The sequence below is a fragment of the Megalobrama amblycephala genome, linkage group LG2, assembly GCF_018812025.1.
Source record: "Megalobrama amblycephala isolate DHTTF-2021 linkage group LG2, ASM1881202v1, whole genome shotgun sequence".
NCBI lineage: Eukaryota > Metazoa > Chordata > Actinopteri > Cypriniformes > Xenocyprididae > Megalobrama > Megalobrama amblycephala.
In genome coordinates this window covers 37,324,389-37,349,764 of record NC_063045.1, presented here as the reverse complement: position 1 = coordinate 37,349,764, position 25,376 = coordinate 37,324,389, and the positions used below count along the sequence as shown (strand labels likewise).

General features: G+C 36.2%; 1 protein-coding gene across 5 annotated transcripts in view; it reads left to right on the top strand.

Annotated features, from left to right (window-relative positions):
- LOC125257622 (spermatid perinuclear RNA binding protein) overlaps positions 1-25,376 on the top strand; it is a 114,274-nt gene that overhangs the window by 75,404 nt on the left and 13,494 nt on the right. For 3 of the 5 annotated variants that reach the window (XM_048174143.1, XM_048174152.1, XM_048174171.1), the window contains exons 7-18: positions 3,651-3,742; positions 4,169-4,264; positions 4,854-4,965; positions 6,203-6,300; positions 12,432-12,537; positions 13,003-13,086; positions 15,232-15,443; positions 19,266-19,415; positions 19,615-19,749; positions 22,862-23,002; positions 23,297-23,429; positions 24,985-25,035. In XM_048174143.1, coding sequence (XP_048030100.1) covers positions 3,651-3,742; positions 4,169-4,264; positions 4,854-4,965; positions 6,203-6,300; positions 12,432-12,537; positions 13,003-13,086; positions 15,232-15,443; positions 19,266-19,415; positions 19,615-19,749; positions 22,862-23,002; positions 23,297-23,429; positions 24,985-25,035 — 1,410 coding nt within the window. The remainder of the gene's footprint in view (positions 1-3,650; positions 3,743-4,168; positions 4,265-4,853; positions 4,966-6,202; positions 6,301-12,431; positions 12,538-13,002; positions 13,087-15,231; positions 15,444-19,265; positions 19,416-19,614; positions 19,750-22,861; positions 23,003-23,296; positions 23,430-24,984; positions 25,036-25,376) is intronic. The other 2 variants (XM_048174162.1, XM_048174180.1) reach the window with 1 other exon arrangement.

The following is a 25,376-nucleotide window of genomic DNA, read 5'->3' as shown; positions in this document are numbered from 1 at the left end:
ATAAGAAACTATATTCTTCAAAACAACCATGAAGCCTGTTTTTAGGACCTTCAAGATATTTTACATTGTGACATTTTTTTATTTTTTAACTGTACTAAGCATAACAGTATGTTTGCAGAGATGTAAGAAGTACATCAATTAAAATACTTGTTTCTCTGAAAAGCAATGCTACAGCCAGTTATTCTACTTTGAAATGTGCATTCTGTGTCGGAATATATTATATCTGTATTGTTTTATCCTGCCCACTGCCAATTCACCCAATAGTATTTAGACCCCCAAGGTTGCCAGTTGGCAGAAAACAAAAGGATGGAAGCCAGAAGAACGAACTGTGTCAGAAATGGCAAATTCTATGCGACCAAAAAGCTTCGCCAATAAAACATTGCAAATATATACATTAAGTAAGCGTAAGACTCATTGCTTATGTAGTGTGCCCTCAATATAGCAACCCACGTGAACATCGAGTCTGAGGAGAGGATATTTGAGGATATTTTGAATTTGGACTGCAGGACCCAGTTCAATTGCTAGCTGTCAATATTACATAGTGCACAACCCTAAGTTCTCATTATTGTAATGCATACAAATCATATTCTCATTACTTTAAACAACCAAAAATAGTCACACTTTGTTAGGTGTCTTTAAAGGGATAGTTCACCCAAAAATGAAAATTATTCCATGATTTACTATCTTCTTTCAGATGAATAAAATCAGAGATATATTTAAAAATATCCTTAGTCCTCCAAGGTTTATAATGGTTGTGAATGGCTGCCCAGATTTTGAAGACTAAAAAAATGAATCCATCCATAAAAAAAAGAATCCATATGACTCCAATCGTTAATTACTCACACTCATGTCGTTCCACACACGTAAGACCTTAGTTCATCTTCGGAGCACAAATTAAGATATTTTGATTAAATCAGAGAGGTTATAAAGATGGAATAAAGTTTTTTTGTTTGTTTGTTTGTTTGTTTTTTTGTTTTTGTTTTTGCACACTCACGTTACTCACGTTGACTGTTTTAATTATGTTTTTACTACTTTTCTGGAACTTGAATGTGATAATTTCGTTGTTTTCAATGGAGAATAAAAAAACCTCTCAGATTTCATCAAAATATATTTTTATTGTGTTCCGAAGATAAACGAAGGTCTTACGTGTGTGGAACGGCATTAGGGTGAGTAATTAATGGCAGAAATTTCATTTTGGGGTGAACTAACCCTTAAATTTGTTGATTTAAATACAGAATCATTGTATTAAAGTTAATACATCACCCTTGAGGTCATGACAATGTCCCAATTTAAAAAAATAAATAAATGTAATAAATTGACTTTTTTATTATTTTATTTTTATTTCATTTCATTTGAATTTGGGGTGAAATTCAGTGTCTATTGTCTATATTGTAAATCTGGGATTCATTACTTTTTCAGTTCAACTTTTATAAAATATCTATTAAACTAGAAAAACATATAAAACAGAGGCAATTGGACTTTTGGACCCCACTGTATGGCCCGGGCATGTTTCTCCAATCTCCACCCATGTTTGTGTGTGATTAGATTAATAATGCACTGAAGCGTTTGTCTCATTTTGAATGTGTGGAAGTTTTTGGGGTGATAAATGATGGATTGATGTTGATTTTTGCGGTGCGTGTGTGTGTGTGTGTCAAATTTGATTAGAGGATGGGCTAAACCTTTCCATCACTTTGACAGATCTTTCTCTTTAACCATCCTCAGCTGGGCTTCTCTGATTAAAATCCAGAGAGGAATTATGAAAGAGTAATGGTTCAGTTATCATCATATAATCTCTAAATAACCCCCGTACACCTGCACGCCTTTTCCTGGATTTACACTGCGGCAGCATTGTCTTTCTATTATCTGTTTGTTTATCTGCAGAGGAACACAATGTGATGGGCTCACTGGTACGTAGATGCTCACCTGAGCCAATGAAAGAAAAAAATTAGCAAACATTATTGAAGAATGAACCTTATGTATTGTTTGGGTGGGAGAGATGAAGAAAAATATTCTGACAACTGTATGTGTGTGTTGTGTGCGAGCGATCTCTTCTCTTGTTGTGACTGGTCTATAACAATACCCACTGCATGTCTTCATTACTCCAGTGTCAATCCAAGCACAAACTGGCACTGATTCGCTGAAGGTGTTAGCGTGTGCTGATGATTTTGACATTAACTCCTAACCAGGCATGACGCAGGAAATTTGAAATATATTTTTCAGTCTGTACTGAAATGCTGTGTGAAGAGATGCAGCCAGTCAGAAAGTATTTGATTTTTTTTTTTATAGAGTATAATCAGATTTCTTCAGCAGCTAAAGACTTTTAGAAAATAAATTGTCTTAACATGCTCTCATTAGTTTTTGTCTTTTAACAATGTCTAACACAGGATATGCTGTACACTACTGTTCATAAGTTTGGGGTCAGTAAGTGTTGCTTTTTTAAATAAACAAATTATTACTTTTATTTAACAAAGGTACATTGATCAAAAGTGAAATTAAAGATGTTGCCAAAGATTGCTATTTCAAACAAATGCTGTTCTTTGAGCTTTCTATTTGTCAAATAATCCAAAATAACACTGAAGACTGATGACTGATGAAATTTCAGCTTTGTATCACAGGAATAGATTAATTATAAAATAAATTTTGAAATATATTCAAATAGAAAACAGTTCTTTTAAACTGTAATATTTCACACTTTTTCTGTTTTTTTTTTTTTTTTTTTTTTTTTTTAAATCAAATTAATGCAACCTTGGTGAGCAGAAGAGATTTCTTACAAAATTTTTTTAAAAAACCTTTCCAACCTCAGTTTTTTGAATGGTAGCGTATATGTCATGGGAGAATGTCGCATTTTTTACTATACTATTTTTTTTGAACCAACAAATGTAATTTACACCACATCTCAAATTATCAATTTCCCAACACATAATTCTTCAAAATTCATTCATCTTGCTAATTTCTTAGCTAGCATTTTATGTATCTTAAATCATAAAGATAATATCTTCACACTTTTTACATAATTTAAAATATAAAAAACAATACAACTTGACTGGAAAGACACACTGTAAAATATTAATACAAATTAATTTCCAAGAGTTTTATTGTGACCTTTATATAACAAAAAGGTGAAATCTGTTGGTTTTCATAAAAATCTTTTTTTTTTTTTTGGGCATAAAAGTCCAATCAGAGTGTTCTGTTGGCAGAGCTATTCAGCATAACACACACAAATACAATAAAGTAAATAAATGAAAATATATATTTTTGCTTGTCACTTTTCGCAGCTCATTAGCACAAAACATTCACACACATTAAAATTAAAATTGTATTACAGCGTGCCTGGTTAGGATAGTGTGCAACGCCAATTGAGCAGCCTCGTTTGGCCTGTTTTTAGGCTGGGTTTAGCATTTCATAACACTTGGCACATGCTAACACCTTTTGCGAATCCTTCCTCCAGTTTCCAGCCAGCCAAGGAGATGCACTGAGGTTTCATCTCTTTTGGATGCACTGGACCACCTAAGCCGATTGGCTTCCTCCTTTCTCCCTCCTGCTGTGCCTTAACAGCCCCCTCCCTCATCACGTGTGTGTGTGTGTGTGTGTGAGCGTGCGTGTCTACGAGTGTGTGATTTGATTTCCTGTCCCGTTCTTCTCACCGATAGAGAGCGTTGAGTCGAGCGAGCCGGCGGACCTGTTGGATAGACAGAGGTGCCTGGTGGCGTTGGCCTCTCTGCGACATGCCAAATGGTTCCAGGTTGGCGCTCACTTCTTCTCATTGTTATTGTAGCCTTATGACCCAAAACTACATGCCATTTTCCTCGATTTCCTCCAGCTCTACAAATGCTCAACACCTCATCACGAACATTTACGTATCGTAAGGCTACAAAAGCAATTGTTACACTTTTTGTTTTTCTTTTGCCTGTTTTTGTTTGTCCATAACCTGCTTGTCATCATAAAGGATTTGTCTAGTGCTTTCCTGCACCGTATCTTCCCTTCTCCCACCCCACCGACATAAGCCCCGCCCCCTCCTCCATCATCCGCACAACACAGACCAGAACCAAACCACAACACACACCTCCACACTCACACACACATAGTCAAGATCTAAAGATTTAGGGGTTAAAGGTTGAGTTTGATTGCTGCTCTCAGTTCATTGGCCGATTCCCTCTGGTTTCCTCAGGCTAGAGTTAACGGCCTAAAGTCATGCGTGATCGTCTTACGAATACTGAGAGACATGTGCAATAGAGTCCCAGCGTGGGAACCTCTGAAAGGATGGGTGAGTAATCAGATTGAATTTATCACAGCAAATACTACAGTGATGATACAGTAAAACTTTAGGGGTTTAATCTGTCGAAGAGAATTCAGTGTACAGAATTTGGTAAGTAAGGATTGATTGACGACAGACCATTTAATTATTGGAAATTGGGGCTGAAGTGGGTAATGCAGCCACAGCATGCAGCAGAGGTTACACTTCAGACGATATGGATTGGGGTTTGAAATTGTAATAATATAATCACTGTTATTACTTAATAACTGTAAAATTTCAAATAACTGTTTCCTATTTGAATATATTTTAAATTTAATTTTTATATATTTAATTATATTTTTTATGTAACTTATTCCAGTGATGGTAAAGCTATATTGTCTATTTTAGCATGTCTAAACACTTCATTAGCCAATCAGCATCCAGGGACTGGATCTATCCACTTTCTTATTATAAATAACTTGTACAGTGAGTGATTAAACTGACTGGTTTTACAATAACCACAGACTTAATCTCTCATCCCAGTGGCCCACATTTTGATGAATCGATTGTTCTTTATGTAATAAATCAGTCTTTGAATGATTTGCTCTTTTGTCCTCAGCCTTTGGAGTTAATATGCGAAAAGGCCATCGCCACATGTAACAGACCTCTGGGAGCTGGAGAGGCTCTGCGCCGGGTCATGGAGTGTCTCGCCTCTGGCATACTGCTTCCAGGTATGAACACTTCCAGAAAGAAGCCATAAAAATGAGTAACAAAAAACTAATTATCAGTAAACTAAACAAAACAAAACCAAACAAAAAAACAGGAAAAGGGTCCTAGATGCTTCATAAAATTAAAATTTTATGAGTAACAAATGGGGACTTTTGTAGTTTTGTAATGCTTAAAGTTTTATTTTTTGGCATGACTAAATCTATATATGCAAGACATTTATATATACTATTATAAACATCTAACGTACAGTTCATTATATTTCATAATATGCAGTCAAACCAAAATTTATTCAGATACCTTGAACATTTCATTCAATATTACAGTTTATTCATTATAGTTTAAAATAATGGTAATAAAATATGACAAGATTTCAGAGTTAAACTGTGTCAGAAAAAATAATCTTCATTATGTCAGATAATACTTAAGCAAAACATGATCAGGTCAAAGTTCCAAAATGTTTTTGGGTATAATATGTACTTTTTGCTATCCTCCTGCACCCACTAGTAAAAATATATCAAAAATGTCTGAATATTTTTTTGGTTTGATTGTATACTATAGTTTGTTTTGGGTCAGTAAGAATTTTTTTTTAATGTTTTAAAGAAGTCTCTTAAATTAGGCTTCATTTATTTGATCAAAAATACAGCAAGAACATTAATAATGTGAAATATTATTAGAATTCAAAATTGGTTTCATAATCGACTATAAATAAGCCTGAATATGCAAGATAAGTGTGAGTATGTCCTGTACAGTGTGATGACAGCAGTGGTGTCACTATCAGATCTGGGTTTAATTTGCAAAGCTCTAGTTCCTGTCTGTGGCCCAGAGGAATAATGGAGCCTCATTTATCTACTCTTGACATAACTAGTCCACCCCCCTCTACTCTTATACTCTTTTCTCAGTAATTCATTAATAATGAGATGCAAGCATTAATATTTGATTGGCTTGCATAGGAAATAAGCCCATCCCACAGTGATATATATACTTATTTGAACATAAAAAATATATATTTGTATTGTACTGTACCTTTAGGGCATGATTTAAATGATAAAGGTTCACTTAAAGGTTTAATTAACTCCTCACCTGCAGTGATGGGGAGTGAGTAACTAAATAATGAAACACTACAGTTTCCAGGAGCTTCCACAACGCTTGACTGTGTCAATGTCAGTTATATAAACAAATCATATATTTTGTTGAATGTATTTCCTGTATGAATAATGATCCTCTTTCGTTCCCTCTCAGGTGGACCAGGCCTGCATGATCCCTGTGAGAAGGAGCCAACGAACACACTGTCGACCATGACAGATGAAGAGGCAGAGGCCGTCACGTACAATGCACAGGTGTGTGAGATGCAGGTGTCAGTGGATGACAGAGAGGTGTATGTGGAAGCACTGCTGCTCTCAGAGGCGCTTATCTGTGCTGTCTAGATTACTGCGATGTCTCTCTCTCTCTCACATAAACACCAGTCTTATCAGTGATTCAGGCTTATATGTACACGATATTACTTTTGGCAGTGAGTCAAGTCTGTCTGTCTGTCTGTCTATCTCTCTCTTTGTCTGTCTCTCTGTCTGGTATGATATTCCTGTTGGCAGGGTGTCCTTTCTTTATTTGTTTGTTTTGTTTGTTTGTTTGTTTGTTTCTTTCTTTCTTTCTTTCTTTCTTTCTTTCTTTCTTTCTTCAACGAGGTTCAAATTGCTGAGTATAGAATATATTAAAACTACATGTATCTATTAGAATAAAAATCTATTGCCTAATTATTACAAATATTTTTAAAAAAATAATCATTTTCATTTATTGTAATATATAATGGGCAATATCTATATCACAAGATTTATTTCCATCAAGAGGTGCATCAATTTTTGATCAAGATCTTATTGACTACGCAGAGTCAAGGACTCTGTAAAGTCTAGTCCAGCACATCCCAAAGACTTTCAGTGAATTTAAGATAGACAGAGGTGGACTCGGAGGTGCCAATTCATTTGTGAAAAAGATTCTTCATGCTCCCTTCCAAACATTCTTTCACAATTCGAGCCTGATGAATCTTGACATTGTCTTCCTGGAATATGGCCTTGTGTCTTCCTACAGGTTTGTTAAAGAAATGAAAAGCTTCACACTCCATCAGTTAGGGTTAGAGGAACTGTTGCCAAAAATATAACAACATAATATAGAAACATAATAATCACTGCAATAATGATCCAATCATAGACTCTTAAGCATTTGCCTATTTAAATCCAAACTGCAACTTTTTTTTTTGGCCAGGCAGTTTATAGGGGATTCTTTGGCACAAATTAATCAAGGAATTGGGTTTTGATTTGCTTCATTGAAACAGTTTAAATTGATTTACAGAAATGAATCTAATCTACCAGCTCTAACAGCATTATTGCAGCTGAAGTTTATCTCAGAGATAGTGTTGAACCTGTCATAACACTGTTGTAGCAGTCACAAGACAAGGAGGGATCATGGAACTATTCTAACAAAACGCTCTTCAGAATTAAAATCATTTGATTCTATATAATCAGCAAAATGTTCTCAAATATATTGTGAATATTCTATGTATCACCCAGGCCTAATACACACACACACACACATCCCGATAGAGCACCTTGATAATTGGCTCTCTAATGAGCGTGGGAAAATGATACGAAGTCGGCCTGTAAATTTTACTCCTGCCCCTGGGACTGTGTGTGTGTGTGTGTGTGTGTGTGTGTGTGTGTGTGAGCTGCATCTCTGAGTAGATTTCTGTTGCGCTTTTCCTTTGAACGCTCATGCAGTCAAGATCAGAATCACAATGTGTCTAATTGCTTTGCAGCATATCGAAGAGGTTCAGTAGAAACACACACACACACACACACACACACACACACACACACCCCTCCTGACTCTACACACACCACTGAAAAAATGTTTTATTGCTTATTTCCTTGTTTAAAAAAAAAAAAAAAAAAAAAGCAATAATTTTGAAGCTTATTTTTTTGGGTAAAAATAATTCATTACATATATTTGTTTTATTCATCTTCTGCTTTTGAGAATGTGATGCTTTAGGTTTTATGGGAATATTGCTGGTGTAAATGAGGATTTGTTTTTACTGCAGTTAGCCGTAGTCATAAATGAGATGCATTGCGGTAATATGCCATAGAAATGCCTAACTGCAGAGATACTGCATTCAAGAGAGAGTTACTGTCGCCACACATGAGACTGAAAGATGGTGCTTATAGCTATAATCTACTCATTGATGTGGAGTTCACGAGTTCAAGATGAGCTGCGTGTTTAATCACTGAATTTAAAGGTGGGAAAATGTAAATTTTGCTTCATTAAAATGCCATTACTGCTTATTAACCTAAAATGTCACTTAAAACTTTACATTAGGAACAACCTGTACTTTATTGTGAAACTCTACATAAATAAAATGAATGTTAACACGTCTACTCTGGACGTGACTGGCATCACGTTGCCTTGAGGTGGTGTATATGGGAATGTCGAAATTGGACTCTGAATGTTTACTACTAAGCTTTAATCTTAATGCTTGGGGAAGTGGGTGAATAACTATGTATTCAACTAAATTGTCAGCAGAAATCCTTTGGAATATCAGTTGATTTACCTTAGTGTTCAAAAGTTTGGGGTCAGTAAGATTTTATTGACTGATTGATTGATTGAGTGATTGATTGTTGAAAGAAATTAAGCAAGGACACTTTAAATTGATTTCAAATAAATGCTGTTCTTTTGAATTTTCTATTCATCAAACAATCTTGAAAAAGGTATCATGGTTTCCAAAAATATATGAAGCAGCACAACTGTTTTCAACATGCATAATAATAATAATAAATGTTTCTTGAGCATCAAATCAGCATATTAGAATGATTTCTGAAAGATTTGAATGAGTAATGATGCTAAAAATTCATCTGTGACATCACATTATTAAATTACACTTTAAAATATATTATAATAGAAAACAGTTGCAATAGTTAAATTGCAATAGTATTTCACAATTTGACTGTTTTCACTGTATTTTTGATCAAATAAATGCAGCCTTGGTGAGACTTCTTCAGAAACATTACAAAATCTTTTTAATGGTAGTGTGTATTACAATTATTAATAATTATTATAATTAATTATATAATACAAATGATAAAGAAAAACTGTAAGGAAATTCATATGTGACAAACCCAATTTGAAGCATTTACAGTGGGTATGGAAATTTTTCACTCTTTGTTATATTGCAGCCATTTGCTAAAATCATTTGTACATTTTTTCCTCATTAATGTACACACAGCACCCCATATTGACAGAAAAACACAGAATTGTTGACATTTTTGCAGATTTATTAAAAAAGAAAAACTGAAATATCACATGGTCCTAAGTATTCAGACCCTTTGCTCAGTATTTAGTAGAAGCAACCTTTTGATCTAATACAGCCATGAGTCTTTTTGGGCTCTGGCTGGGCCATTCAAGAACAGTCACGGAGTTGTTGTGAAGCCACTCCTTCGTTATTTTAGCTGTGTGCTTAGGGTCATTGTCTTGTTGGAAGGTAAACCTTCGGCCCAGTCTGAGGTCCTGAGCACTCTGGAGAAGGTTTTCGTCCAGGATATCCCTGTACTTGGCCGCATTCATCTTTCCCTCGATTGCAACCAGTCGTCCTGTCCCTGCAGCTGAAAAACACCCCCACAGCATGATGCTGCCACCACCATGCTTCACTGTTGGGACTGTATTGGACAGGTGATGAGCAGTGCCTGGTTTTCTCCATACATACCACTTAGAATTAAGGCCAAAAAGTTCTCTGGTCTGATGAGACCAAGATAGAATCTTATTTCTCACCATCTAGGAGTCCTTCAGGTGTTTTTTAGCAAACTCCATGGGGGCTTTCATGTGTCTTGCACTGAGGAGAGGCTTCCGTCGGGCCACTCTGCCATAAAGCCCCGACTGGTGGAGGGCAGCAGTGATGGTTGACTTTCTACAACTTTCTCCCATCTCCCGACTGCATCTCTGGAGCTCAGCCACAGTGATCTTTGGGTTCTTCTTTACCTCTCTCACCAAGGCTCTTCTCCCCCAATAGCTCAGTTTGGCCGGACGGCCAGCTCTAGGAAGGGTTCTGGTCGTCCCAAACGTCTTCCATTTAAGGATTATGGAGGCCACTGTGCTCTTAGGAACCTTAAGTGCAGCAGAAATTTTTTTGTAACCTTGGCCAGATCTGTGCCTTGCCACAATTCTGTCTCTGAGCTCTTCAGGCAGTTCCTTTGACCTCATGATTCTCATTTGCTCTGACATGCACTCTGAGCTGTAAGGTCTTATATAGACAGGTGTGTGGCTTTCCTAATCAAGTCTGAATCAGTATAATCAAACACAGCTGGACGCAAATGAAGGTGTAGAACCATCTCAAGGATGATCAGAAGAAATGGACAGCACCTGAGTTAAATATGAGTGTCACAGCAAAGGGTCTGAATACTTAGGACCATGTGATATTTCAGTTTTTCTTTTTTTATAAATCTGCAAAAATGTCAACAATTCTGTGTTTTTCTGTCAATATGGGGAGCTGTGTGTACATTAATGAGGAAAAAAAATGAACTTAAATGATTTTAGCAAATGGCTGCAATGTAACAAAGAGTGAAAAATTTAAGGGGGTCTGAATACTTTCCATACCCACTGTAAGTGTGAACCTTTCAAAAATAGAAAATAAAAATAAATTAAAAATTTAAATTAAAAATGGACGTGAAGGCACATTGGCCACTTGCAGTGTGGCTTTATTTTTATTGGGTGACGTACCACGTGAGTAAACATGATGTAAAAATTCCATCACTCTTTAGGGAGTGTTTGTGTATTTTGCAGTGACAGCTGGTGGAATGAAATTGTTGCAATAAATTGTTTTAAAATGGCAGAGGTGCACTATTTTCTAGCGATCTGGGGATCCTCTCCCGATGATTTTATTTATTTTGATTTTTTGATCACTTGTAAAGAAAGTGTAAAGGAAATTGCACACATACAGCAAGACTATATAATTTCGCTCACCTAGCCTATCACTTGAAGCAAAAATCTATCCTTCTGTCCTTTTTAAATGTCTGTGTTAAAAGAGCACGTTCAGCCGTTTAGTGAAGCTGATTGCTGTGGCCCTGTTTCTAGCTTAGGCATATGGGCTCTTCCTTCATTTTTAATTTGCAGCTACTGTTCAAATGGTAGCTTGGTAAATTTGTTGGCAATCAAATATTCAATATCTATACTCTCCATAATTGGCTACTCTCACCTTAGCACAGTCTTCCGAAAGGTTGTAATTACATTGGCAGATTCGGCACATTCGGGGAAGAAAGTGGTGTTACAGTGGTGAATTTCAAACAAGAAATACATGAAATGAATAACTGGGAATTTTATTAACATTAAATCATCCTTCTCCCATTTTCAACTCAAAATATTGGGTAGGCTGTGCTTCCCTTGCCTCCCTGGACGAGCAGCTACTGATATTTTGTATGGGACAATATTAAAATGGCCACTTAAGTTTGTAAACTGTTCAGTGATGATATTCATGTAGATGCAGATTACTTTAATTAAAGGTGTTTCCCAAAATGGGTTCTCAAATCTTTTCTAGAGGTACTTTTAGAACCAAACATTATGGTGCCTCCTTATGGGCTATAACTAAAGTAAACAGCTTTGTCAATATCTGTTGAGATGAGTTAATGTGAGTTAGTAGTAGCATGAATTATTTGTGAGGCACTCTGTCCCATAATTCCTCTGAACATGGAGATTCAGTGCCCGATGCTTCACATCTACAGGCAGTCTCTGGGCTCAAGCAGAGTTATTGCTTCATTATTAAAAAAATAAAAAATAAGCAACAAGTATGTATGTGTGTGTGCTTCTTCAGGGTATGTTTTGAGACAATTCTTTCAGGAGCAGATCGTTTAGGTTTGCTCTTTGATAACCTTGATACTAGGGATGTGCCCGAAGCCTAAAATCTGAATTTGGAAATGCACGGAAAATGAATAATAGGCTTCTACGGAGCCCCTAAAGAGATGTGTTAGGCTGCGGTAGTCAGTTACATTACAGCACATCAGATTTCACTTCACAGATTTCACGTAAAGGTAGTAAGGAGAGATGACTGACAGGATGATGTCAGAGGATTTGGTGCGCATCAGATCCTGAGCGTCGTTGACAAATGTTTTATCTTGTAAAATGTGTGGTCAGTACCACCGCTCCCTATACACAGAGTACAAGTGATTGCGAATTTGAAAGTGTAAGTGAAAATCACATGCACATTCAAAAGCAATTTCAATACCCTGCATATTGATAGCAGCTCCCTGATGCCTGCAAATTATATACAGTAGAATTATCCAACTATATAATTGCAAGAGAATGCAAAAGCATTAAAATTTTATATTTTTTCCTCCCATCTCATAATTTTAGATGGGAGGTCATTGTCATTTCCTTTCTGAACCCTACTTGATACCTTTTTATCATAACTAATCTTTGTGTGTATGTGTGTGTGTTTCAGCATGCTCTGCGACTCATGGCCTTTGGGCAGATCTATAAGGTCTTAGAAATGGACCCTCTCCCCTCAAGTAAACCTTCACAGAAATTCCCCTGGTCAGATAAAGAAGGTGAGCACACATACCAAATTCATTACTTAAACCTGAAGTGTGTCATTTTTCGTTATTTGAATGCTTCTAGTCTGGTTTAATATATAGATACAACTATGTCATTTGTAGGTTGATTTCTCTGAAAAGTATGAAAACTGTGGCAGACTTAAAACATTACATTATCCTGATCTGCCCGACAACAGCAACTTTGACTCAACCAAATGGTGTTTGAGTTTAGGGTGGGGCTATCTGATTGTCCAATCAAAGAAAGGAAGTTTTTGGGAAGCCTGTTTGAAAACAGTCAAACTTTTCAAATCGATTTGGTGCCACTGATATTACATACTTTACCTATTTTGTTTTAGTAATAATAAATAATTGTGAATTTTTACACTAACATACAGCTCTATGAGACTGTTGATATGTTTTAGTAATTCATCGTAGGTGTGTTTTTATCAGCACATTAACTTTAAACTTGTGTTATATCAGGTCTAGGGCTGAAGAGACCTTATGAAGATGGTCTGCTGGACGACAAAGACCTCATCAAGAAGATGAAGCGCAACCTGAGAAAAGGTCCGTCTGAGTAATGATAGACGTATATATTGGCCAGACCAGTTAATTTACTGACATTTGTTGGGATTGTGGGCATCTGCCAACAGTGTTGGGGGCTAACGCATTACAAATAACTTGAGTTACGTAATCACATTACTTTTTCAAGTAACTAGTAAAGTAATGCATTACTTTTTCAATTTACAAAAAATATCTGTTACTTTTTCAAAGTAGTAACGCAAGTTACTTTTTCACATTTATTGACTGACAGCTCTCTTCTCTATGGAAGCCCGTTTTTATTTACTTAATAAATTTTTTTTTTTTTTAAATTTACTTTTTTATCTCAGAATTGTGACTTTTTATCTCGCAATTGTGAGTTTATATCTCACAATTGCGAGTTATAAAGTCACAATTCCAAGATGCAAACTCGTAATTGCGTGATATAAAGTCACAATTCTGAGATATAAACTCACAACTGCATGAGATAAAGTCAGAATTGCGAGATATAAACTCGCAATTGCGAGGAAAAAGTCAGAATTGCGAGAAAAAAAATGCATAGGTGTTGTATGCGCTGTGTAAACATGATGGTTATTGTAGTTCTAGACTAAATGTGAACATTCATTTACTCATCTCACTTGCACGAAAACATTCAGTATTCCTCAAAATGAATAACAACAGTGAAATGCAATCTCAGAATATTATGCAAACCTGTAATAATTAACTATATTACATTACACAAATATACTTTAATAATTAATATACTCACTTTATTTATTAATAAACTCACTTTATTAATATCTTTGCTACTGACCTTCAATGATTCAATTCAACTATACTAAGAAGCTAAAATCACTTTAGATTAGATTTAGAAATAAGTGTGTTTAACTTATTCTATTCTATGTTGAACCTATTCTTCTTTAATCCAAAATGGCAGCACAGCTGAAAGGTTTTTTTTGAGCTGCGCCCTCTACTTTACAGGAGTAAATATGCATTTCCTTCAGACGGAGGCTTATTCGTTTCACTTTTGGTGTGAAAGGACCTTAACATTTGCCAAAAATATAACTTTTTTTGTTGTTATTAAAAACAAACAGTAAAAGTAAAGTAACGTAAAAGTAATTATGCATTACTTTTCATAAAAAGTAACGCAATTACTTTTAAAAGTAACTTTCCCTAACACTGTCTGCCAATAACAGTGTTCGTTTAGTTGATAAATTTTTTGTGTATTTTGATTAAATATTGTGCAAAATAAGTCTTAATTTATGCAAACTTATGTGCATTTCTTTTGTTATCATTAAATTGCTATACTGTAGATAACAGTATCTGCACTGGGCATTGAAAAATTAATATCAGTTTACCTGTAGTACTGTTGTAGGTTCTTATTGGTCAGGTTTTCTGCAAATTTCTAGCACATTTTCTAATATTTATAAGGTTTTTTTTTGTTTTTGTTTTTTTATATTTTTATTTACTTTTTAAATGACATCTGTCAGTTTAATACATGAATTTAGGACTACTATTAAAAGAATTACAAGTAGTGTTCCTGATTAAAATAAAGCTTTCTTTGTGCTTCATGACACAATGTAGAAAAATGTGCCGTCTTGAACATCTCCTATTTTAAACCAGCAAGGTAACGCTCATACAATAACCTGCATTCTCCAGTCATTTGTTCTTTATTATTTCCCTGTTTGGCCATAAAAGCCTTTGTCGTCTTTATTATGATTAGCATATGACACATCTCATATTTCCTCACCTCAGACCTTTTTTTTGTTGTTGTTGTTGTTGTTGTTGTTGCTGTACTGTCTATTCTCTCACCTGCTTTCTTTTCTATAAGCTGTCCGGTTCTCACTCGACACTCTTATTTGCGGCCATCCCTTCCCTCTAGCTCTTCATCCTGCTGCACTTCCATCTCTTGCTCTCTCGTACAGGAAGCAGACAACCGTTGGGAAATCAATGGCATTGATTCTTAATTTCTCTTGGAGCCGCGCTGCTGTCCCCAGCCTGTGCTCCTCGCTGGACTCAAATAAATCGCTTTCAAAGCAGCAGAATTTCGCAATTAGCCAGCTGATGGAACGAAGGGATGCTACAAATTTACAAGATGAGCTGTGTGTCTAGGAAAACGTTTCCTTTTCGCTGTACTTGCTAACGGTTATTTCTGTTCTTTTTCCCTTCCAGCAGTTCTTGACAGTAAAGCAATAGACTCAAATCAACCCATGAACGCTCTGATGCGCTTGAACCAGATCCGGCCGGGGCTGCAGTATAAACTGCTGTCTCAGTCAGGTCCGGTTCACGCCCCCGTCTTCACCATGTCTGTAGACGTCGACGGCACTGTCTACGAAGCCTCTGGCTCCTCTAAGAAGACCGCCAAGCTGCACGTGGCTGTAAAGGTACATCTGGACTTTAGTTGTTTTTACAACATGTGATTGGATTGGTGAGCATTTTGTAAGGAGATAAAGGAGTAATTCATTCAAAATAGTATTTTGTCATCATTTACTCACCCTTGTGTTATTTGAAACCCATATAAGGACAAATTAGACAATGTCCAAGCTGCTCTCTTCCATGCAGTGAGAGTGAACGATGACTGTCAAGCATCAGAAAGGACAAAAAAAGCACCATTAAAGTAGTCTGTGTGACCCATGTGGCATATTTTAGTCTTCTGATACTGTTGATTTACACACTTGTATGGAGAAGAGCAGCTTAAACATTCTGCCTAATTTCTTTATTTCTGAGCTAAGTCAGTCATATGAGTTTCAAAAAAAACTGGGTGAGGGTGAGTAAATAATGACAGAGCTTTTATGTTGGGATGAACTATTCCTTTAACAATATACACTTGAAGCCACAGTGCTTATGTGGGTGATATGACTTTCTTGATCACTTTTCCCTCTTCATTTGCCATGCTCTCATTGAATAAATGTGGCAAAAAGTTCAAAAAGGTTTAATAATAATTAGTGCTGGAGCTAACAATTGTTTTTATCAATCTGTTGGTTTTGTTTTCGATTTAACTACTTGATTAATCATATAAAATTGCTAACTTTGTTTTTTCTTTCTGTGTGCATGCACAAAAGGTTTAAAGTCAGCATGAAATGCTGTTCACAACCCAATTTACATCCATATAATGTATTTTCAGAGTTTTCAGGCATTAAGTTTTTTTTTTTTTTTTTTTTAAAGTTCCAGTTTGCTCTGCTTGTTTGTAGGGCTGCAGTAAAAGTGTACTAATAGTCTCAGTTTCTCCATTTTCAAATGTCAAACCATTGAGCTTTTATTTATAAGAGTGACCCAAACTCATCAGATGCAGACCTGGAGTTTGTGTGGAGCAACATTTACTGTGAACTGAGACACTGAAAACACATGGATCATGAGCTGCTTGTGTGTAAATGAACAGCGTGCCATGATTCATTCTGAAACACAAAGCATGTATATTTAATTTATTGAATCGCAGCATTTTCCATTTTATAATCACACTAAGCTATTATTTCTATGAATTGTTCCATTAAAACATTTACTCTAGTGTTACTAGACATTTTCTAGTGTGATCAGGCCTCTAACGTATACAGACCTAGTTGTTATGGTAGTGCTCTTGTTAGATGTATACTCGACCCCATGACCCTAGTTAAATCCGTCTGTTAGTGGCATAGATGACCCTTCTTGAACCAGATTTGTAAATGTGACCCTATTGTCACGGTATAGATGGTTGCAGCAGTGTGTGGTTCTCTTCAGGAAGACCGGTTAAGCTTATTCCCACACACACACCAGTGATTCCCAGGATGCAAAAAGGGCTCAAATCTATGTAATCCCAGAGTGCTTGTGAACAAAGGCTCTGGAGCGTAAGACCACACTAATCCTCTTTCTGTGAGAGCACACCCATTAATGGCACCAACTGCCCCAATTTGGGTCAGACTGTCAAATGAACACTGGTGCTCTTATGATATCCTTTCACCTGTGTAAACGCACACTTAAAGAATGCATTCACCCTAGGGCTGGGCGATATATCGCATGCGATTGTCACGCGCATTTCGTCACTAAAGCCGGTTCCCTGATTACCGCTAAATCGCCATCACCTGCTTTCAAATGGAGCGGCATTTAATAGACAGAGCCGTAGTTCACTGACAAGCCACGCAATATCGCGTTCATTATCGAAGGCGATTCATCTGCGATAATGAACGCGATATTGCGTAGCTTGTCAGTGATCTACGGTTCTGTCTATTAAATGGCGCTCCATTTGAAAGCAGGTGATGGCGATTTAGCGGTAATCAGGGAACCGGCTTTACTGACGAAATGCGCGTGACAATCGCATGCGATATATCGCCCAGCCCTAATTCACCCTAACTGTGCGGTATAAGCCATCAATGATACCGAATCAGTTATATTGAATGTATATATAATATATAAGTGTGTATTTGTATTAATAATGTAATTAATTATTTTAATAATTGTATATACAGTACCGTTCCAAAGGTTGGGGTCAGTAAGATTTTTTCCCCCCAAAGAAATTAAGAAAGGACACATTAAATTGATCAAAAGTGACAATGTTACAAAAGTTAAAAAATTTTACTCTTTAAAATGAATGCTATTCTTTCTCTATTCATCAGTTAAATAATAAGTTTATAACTCAAATAATTGCTGAAAATTGGCTCTTACCATCATAGGACTAAATTACATTTTAAAATATATTCAAATAGAAAACATTTATTTTAATTTGTGGTAATATTTCATAGTATTACTGTTTTTACTGTATGCTTTATCACATAAATGCAGCCTTGGTGAACATAAGATACTAAAATAGCATAAGAGAGATTAAAAAATCTAACCCACCCAGAACTTTTGAACGGTAGTGTATATATAATTAGAGATTTAATTTATCAGCATTGATCAGTGTTTATATATATATATATATATATATATATATATATATATATATATATATATATATATATATATATATATATATATATATATATATATATATATATATATATATATATATATATATATATATATATATATATATATATATATATATATATATATATATTCTTATATTCTTATTTTTTATTTTTTATTTATTTATTTTTTTTTTTGGTTAAACATCCAGCTAGATTTGCACAGATCTACAGCTCAGCTTTGCGTCTGTGGTGTGGGCCTTTTTATATAAGCAGAGTCTTTTCGAGGTGATGATTTCTCTCTCCATAATGACCTCAGTATCCAAGGAACTGTCCACTTTTGATTCCGCCTGCGCATGCTGATGATGGCCACAAAGATGAACTGAACTTTCTCAGCATGTTTCATGACTCTTTTATTCCAATACTTCAAAAAGTCTCTCATTTAAAGTTTTTTGATACAAACATTAAGTAAAATGTGGGTTGGTGTGGCATAGCCATAGCCACAGCCAAAATTTGAAAGTTGCAGAATGTCATTTAATCATGTTTGTGTTGCTCCAAAACTATTGGAGTTTCCACAATGTTCTTACAGCACTATAAAAGTAGTCCATGACAGTCTTGCGTTATTGTCTTCTGGGACCAGTTACACCAGCTGTGCATAAGTTACAACTAAGCCAAGTTTTGAAGTAAACGGGCACTAATAACTTACAATTTACTCAAAATATTTTTTGTTGCACCATCAAACTTAGTAGAAATGTAACTCTACATATAAACTAAATATTTACGTGAGTCTCTGACTAGGATTAATGGTTAGAATAAAATAGCAGATTGACTGAACTGCATCAATAAGCTCTTGTTTTATCTGACAGACTTCAGTCTTTTAGACACACTCACACAGTCACACAATGTTATTTAAATAATTTACCTTTTTAGGGGCTCCTCAACTACAAACCCAACCTAAACAGCCTGTGTGTGCATCGGTCCTTGTATTGCAAATACTTGTATTGCAGTACTTTCTTTTACATATTCATACATACTCCAATAACATACTCCAGTAATCTGTTTTATTTACAACTTTTTTTTTTACATTGTACGAATGACTATTTTCTACTTTAAGAACAAATGGTGCAACCTAATAAAGTACAGAGTTAGTTACAAACTAGTATGGACTTTGTTGTAGTTTAAATAAGAACTTAAGAATGACTGATGCAACCCTACCCATAGGCATGCATTAAATGACAACTTACTAAAATATAATTCTCTCATCATGTCCTGTGTGACCTCCATGCTGGATCTGTTGTGTGATGATGATTTTGTGGACATGTGGTGTAGGTGCTACAGGCGATGGGTTACCCCACAGGCTTCGACACAGACCTGGACTCCATGAGTGCAGATGAGAAGTCAGACGGGGAGGGCAAGAGCGAATCGTCCACACACTCAAGCAATAACAATTCACACTCAGACAGCTCCAACACGTTGGAGGTACAAGCACACAAACACCAACAGCAAACTCAACATTTACTCAAGTGTTTAGTAAATGTTTTTACTATGTTCTAGCCAAGTCACATTTGTTTAGAAAGTGATTTATGTAATACAGCTTCACTGTACTAAACAAAAAAATAAGTTCTTAAATCAGTTCAGTGTTGATTCAGTTCAGTTTAATAACATGTTCTGCATCTAGGTACGAACTCAGGGTCCTATTTTGACGGCCAGTGGGAAGAACCCGGTCATGGAGCTCAATGAGAAACGTCGCGGGCTGAAGTACGAGCTCATCTCAGAGAGCGGAGGGAGTCACGATAAACGCTTTGTCATGGAGGTGAGCCTTAAACACACATGTTCCTCTTAATCCCTTTTCGGCAATTAAATACTGTTTATTTGTGATATTTGCCAAGCGAGGATTGCCAATATTGTTATTATTATTATTATTGTTATTATTATTATTATTATTATTAGTCATATTGGTCGCACTTTATATTAAGTGGCCTTAACTACTATGTACTTACATCAAAAAGTAAGTACAATGTACTTATTGGGTTCATATTGAATTGCAAAACACTTGTGCTGCTATTGAGGTGGATACGGGTAAGATTAGGGAAAGCTTTGGTGGTATGGGTAGGTTTAAGGGTAGGGGTAAGGGTTAAGGGATGGGTCAACAGTGTAATTATAGATGTAATTACAGAAATTAATTACAGATGTAATTACATGCAGGTGTTTTTAAAATATAAGTACAATGTAAAAACATGTATGTACATAATAAGTGCATTGTATCAAATGATTAATTTAAATTTAAGTACATAGTAATTAAGGCCACTTAATATAAAGTGGGTCCGTCATATTTGGAGTGAGGGATTTGAATCTCCAACCCAAATTTTAATTATTGATTGATTGGATCGCTGTGGTTTGCTATTGCTATTCTTGTTAAAAACAAGAATTGTCCATTTTGATTTCATGGTGACTAACAAAAGTATAGCAAAAACTCTTCATTATAATTTCAAGAGGCCTTTCTGTAAATTTGGGGACAGAAAACAGGAATCACAATATGGTGTAATGTGATTATTAGTCTTCAAAAGGCTATTTTTTTAATTGTGAGTACTGGGAGTTTCAAAATCAAAACGTACTGCTGTTTCTGATATCAGTGATAACCGTGCATGTATGCCAAGTGATTGCTCATGATCATGAATTATGACAATGATTGCTCTATGGTGTTAATATTGTAATATTTTGTAGGTGGCTGTAATAGTGCAAATTATCAAGTATCTTTTTGAATGAGCAGGGAGTAGTGACGCATAGACATTTCAAAATAAGAGTCCCAGTGTATTTTATAATTAAAAGTCCTGCATTATGCATATAGCATTTGCTTTCTGGATATTATTAGTATTTTAGTTATGAAATAAACTGTATCTGGTTTATTCAAAGTAAACTCTTGTGGATTCTCTCTGGGCCAACCCATTACAGGAAAGACTAAGAACATTATATAAGACATTTAATACAAACCCGATTCCAAAAAAGTTGGGACACTGTACAAATTGTGAATAAAAAAGGAATGCAATAATTTACAAATCTCATAAATTTATATTTTATTCACAATAGAATATAGATAACATATCAAATGTTGAAAGTGAGACATTTTGAAATGTCATGCCAAATATTGGCTCATTTTGGATTTCATGAGAGCTACACATTCCAAAAAAGTTGGGACAGGTAGCAATAAGAGGCTGGAAAAGTTAAATGTACATATAAGGAACAGCTGGAGGACCAATTTGCAACTTATTAGGTCAATTGGCAACATGATTGGGTATAAAAAAGAGCCTCTCAGAGTGGCAGTGTCAGAAGTCAAGATGGGCAGAGGATCACCAATTTCCCCCAATGCTGCGGCGAAAAATAGTGGAGCAATATCAGAAAGGAGTTTCTCAGAGAAAAATTGCAAAGAGTTTGAAGTTATCATCATCTACAGTGCATAATATCATCCAAAGATTCAGAGAATCTGGAACAATCTCTGTGCGTAAGGGTCAAGGCCGGAAAACCATACTGGATGCCCGTGATCTTCGGGCCCTTAGACGGCACTGCATCACATACAGGAATGCTACTGTAATGGAAATCACAACATGGGCTCAGGAATACTTCCAGAAAACATTGTTGGTGGAGACAATCCACCATGCCATTCACCGTTGCCGGCTAAAACTCTATAGGTCAAAAAAGAAGCCATATCTAAACATGATCCAGAAGCTCAGGTGTTTTTTCTGGGCCAAGGCTCATTTCAAATGGACTGTGGCAAAGTGGAAAACTGTTCTGTGGTCAGACGAATCAAAATTTGAAGTTCTTTTTGGAAAACTGGGACGCCATGTCATTCGGACTAAAGAGGACAAGGACAACTCAAGTTGTTATCAGCGCTCAGTTCAGAAGCCTGCATCTCTGATGGTATGGGGTTGCATGAGTGCGTGTGGCATGGGCAGCTTACACATCTGGAAAGGCACCATCAATGCTGAAAGGTATATCCAAGTTCTAGAACAACATTTGCTCCCAACCAGACGTCGTCTCTTTCAGGGAAGACCTTGCATTTTCTAACATGACAATGCCAGACCACATACTGCATCAATTACAACATCATGGCTGCGTAGAAGAAGGATCAGGGTACTGAAATGGCCAGCCTGCAGTCCAGATCTTTCACCCATAGAAAACATTTGGCGGATCATAAAGAGACAGTTAAGACAGTTAAGCACCTAAGACGGTTGAGCAACTAAAAGCCTGTATTAGACAAGAATGGGACAACATTCCTATTCCTAAACTTGAGCAACTTGTCTCCTCTGTCCCCAGACGTTTGCAGACTGTTATAAAAAGAGGGGATGCCACACAGTGGTAAACATGGCCTTGTCCCAACTTTTTTGAGATGTGTTGATGCCATGAAATTTAAAATCAACTTATTTTTCCCTTAAAACTTTTTTGGAATTGGGTTTGTATATCGATTTTACTAGTATCAGCCCAACAATCTTTTTATTGCCTTTCTTTAAAAACATTGTCTATGTTATGTTACATAAACCAATTTCAATACATACATGTATGTATTTACTGAATAAAACATTAAAACAAGTATTTTCATCATGCATTTACCCTGTTTTGCGGTTGAATGTGCTGCAGTCTGTATAATTAAGTAAAAAAATCTGAGATACATGATTTATTTTGAGATTGTATAGGTTTGTTCTGTATGGACATATGAAATAAATTTTATTTGTGCAGGTCTTACAGTCTTAAATTTGATTTTTAAAACTCTGCATGTACCCTGGAAAGTGTCGAAATCTAGTTTTTACCAAAAAAAAAAAAAAAAAACACACACCTTATACACGACACGTCATCTCGCATTTCTGTTATTGATGGCTAATGTATGATGTAATTTCCTGTTCATGACCCTCATACCATGCTCTTGTTGGCAGGTGGAAGTTGATGGACAGAAGTTCCGCGGCGCAGGGCCCAATAAGAAAGTAGCCAAAGCCAGCGCTGCCCTCGCAGCTCTAGAGAAACTCTTCTCCGGGCCTAATGCTGCTGGCAACAAGAAGAAAAAAATAATCCCTCAGGTAGGTCATCGGTTGCTTCGATTAGTGACCAATAATGTCCAGATGGTATTGTTCAGTATTCAATGTGTCTCTCGAATAACCAGGGTCAGTGCCTGGTAATTCATGACCGCTGTATTAGATGTTCTGTGATCAATATTTCCTAGATGAAACTGGGACCTGCAGACTAATTCATCTTTTTTTCCTCCAGAAATCAATCTATGGCAACCTTACACATTAAACACTGTGTAGTGTAGATTCTCGCTGCTCATTAAAACCTGTGGGGTTATTAACTGTGTATGTGTGTGTTTACTGTAGAGTAAAGGGGCATTAGCTGCAGCTGCTGCTGTGTCTGCCGCTGCAGTCCAGGCCGCACGAGGGCGAGGAAGACCAACCCTCACGCGAGGAGCCTTCGTCAGTGCTGCGGCAGCACCAGGATACGTCACGCCAGGTGTGTGTTTGATGCCAGTCTTTCTATAGTAACTAAAGGCCTGCTTACCTCAAGTTGACTTTTTTAACACATGTAACTGCATGAAACAATGCATTTCTATTACAGAATTCCCAATTTACCTAAATCTTACACCATCGTTCAAAAGTCAGTACGATTTTTTTTTAAAGAAATTAACACTTGTATTCTGCTTTAAATTGGTCAAAAGTGACAGTAAAGACAATTGTTACAAAAGATTTCTATTTCAAATAAATGCTGTTCTTTTGAGCTTGTATTCATCAAAGAATCCTGAGAAAAAAGCATTGTATCAGTTTCCACAAAAATATTAAGCAGCACAACTGTTTCCAACATTGATAATAAGAATTTGAGCACCAAATAAGCATTGAAGTTATAATGATATTTCACAATATTACTTTTTATTTATTTATGTATGTAGCCTTTGTGAGCCCGAGAGAGAAAACCAAGAAAAACTTTTTTACAGATCCCAAACTTTTGAACCATAGAATATAAATGGCCGAAACAAGTTTTTTGTACTGTTTTGGATAAAGTAAAAAATAATACACTGAAAACTGAAATCAGTTGTTTTAAATCCTATTGAGTTTGGATGTGCCTAAATCCGAATTTAGAAAGGCATGGAAAATGATTAACGCATTGTACAGAGCCTCTAAAAGGACATGGTTAGGCTTGTTGCGATAGTCCTTTACATTACAGTACATCAGATTTCACTTTTCACATGAAGATATTTAAGGAGAAATGACTTGACAGGATCTGGTGCGCAACATTGACAAATATCTTATCTTGTACCACCGCTCCCTATACACAGAATATGCATAATCCTGAATTGGAAATTGAAAGAGAAAAGCAAGTGTGCATTCAAAAGCGATTTCAATACCCTGCATATTGATAGCGGCTCCCTGATGCCTGCAAATTATATAGAATATAATTTTAATTGTAACTATATAATTGCTTTAGAAGGCGAAAGCATTAAAATATCATTTTTTTTTCCTCCCTTCTCATGTCTTTTTCCTTCACAGTGTCCCTTTAGAGGCTCCATAGAATGCATAATTTCATTTATGAACATAGTATTCAGCTTCAGGCACATCTCTTCTATTGACCGATACATTCAAGAATCTTTAGTATCGCTGATTTGGATCTGATATATTGTGCATCTCTAATCTCCAAAATACAGAATTATGATTTTTTTATTTTTTATTATCATTATTATTTATTTATTTACAATTTCTTCAGTTATCCAAACACTTTTAGGGAATGATGAAAAATGTTTTCAAATATATTTTGCAAAGGAGTCAATAAGCTTGAATTTTGAATAAGGACAGCTGTTTTGTTCATGGTATTTTGTTACAACATTGTTTGCATCCATGTTTGCTTGATTATGAGTAGATGTATTTACATATAATAAATGTATAGTTCATATAATAGTATTCAGAAAGGCTCTTTCACATGGCTCATGTCAGTAAGATCACAGGTAGTGTTGTGAAGGAGTCTTAACACTGAACACTTAACACTTCCCCTCGTCATGAATACTGTGTTCTCACAGGCTTTGGAACCCCATACGGGTACAGCGCTGCGGCCGCCACTCCTGCATACGGTACGTACCCCTTCCTTCCCATCCTCCCTTCCTCCAGTCAGGGTCTAGGGTCCAAATCTGCCCCCACTTACTCCCCCATTCAGCTCTCAATTTGGGCTTTCAAACCCCGGAATCACGTCCACAAAGAATCCCGTAGAGAAACGACTCCCTGGACGATGGAACCGAACCATAACCTTTTGGTTCTTAATTGTGGTTGGAGCAAGACTTGCTGCACCTGGCCTGAGTGTGACTTTGCTCGTCTAGTCTGCCTGCTTGACGCTTGGCCCATTTCTCCTGACTCTGGGCAGCTCTCTAAGCGTCAGCGTAGTGCTACTGTCTACAGCACACAGTTACACCATTCA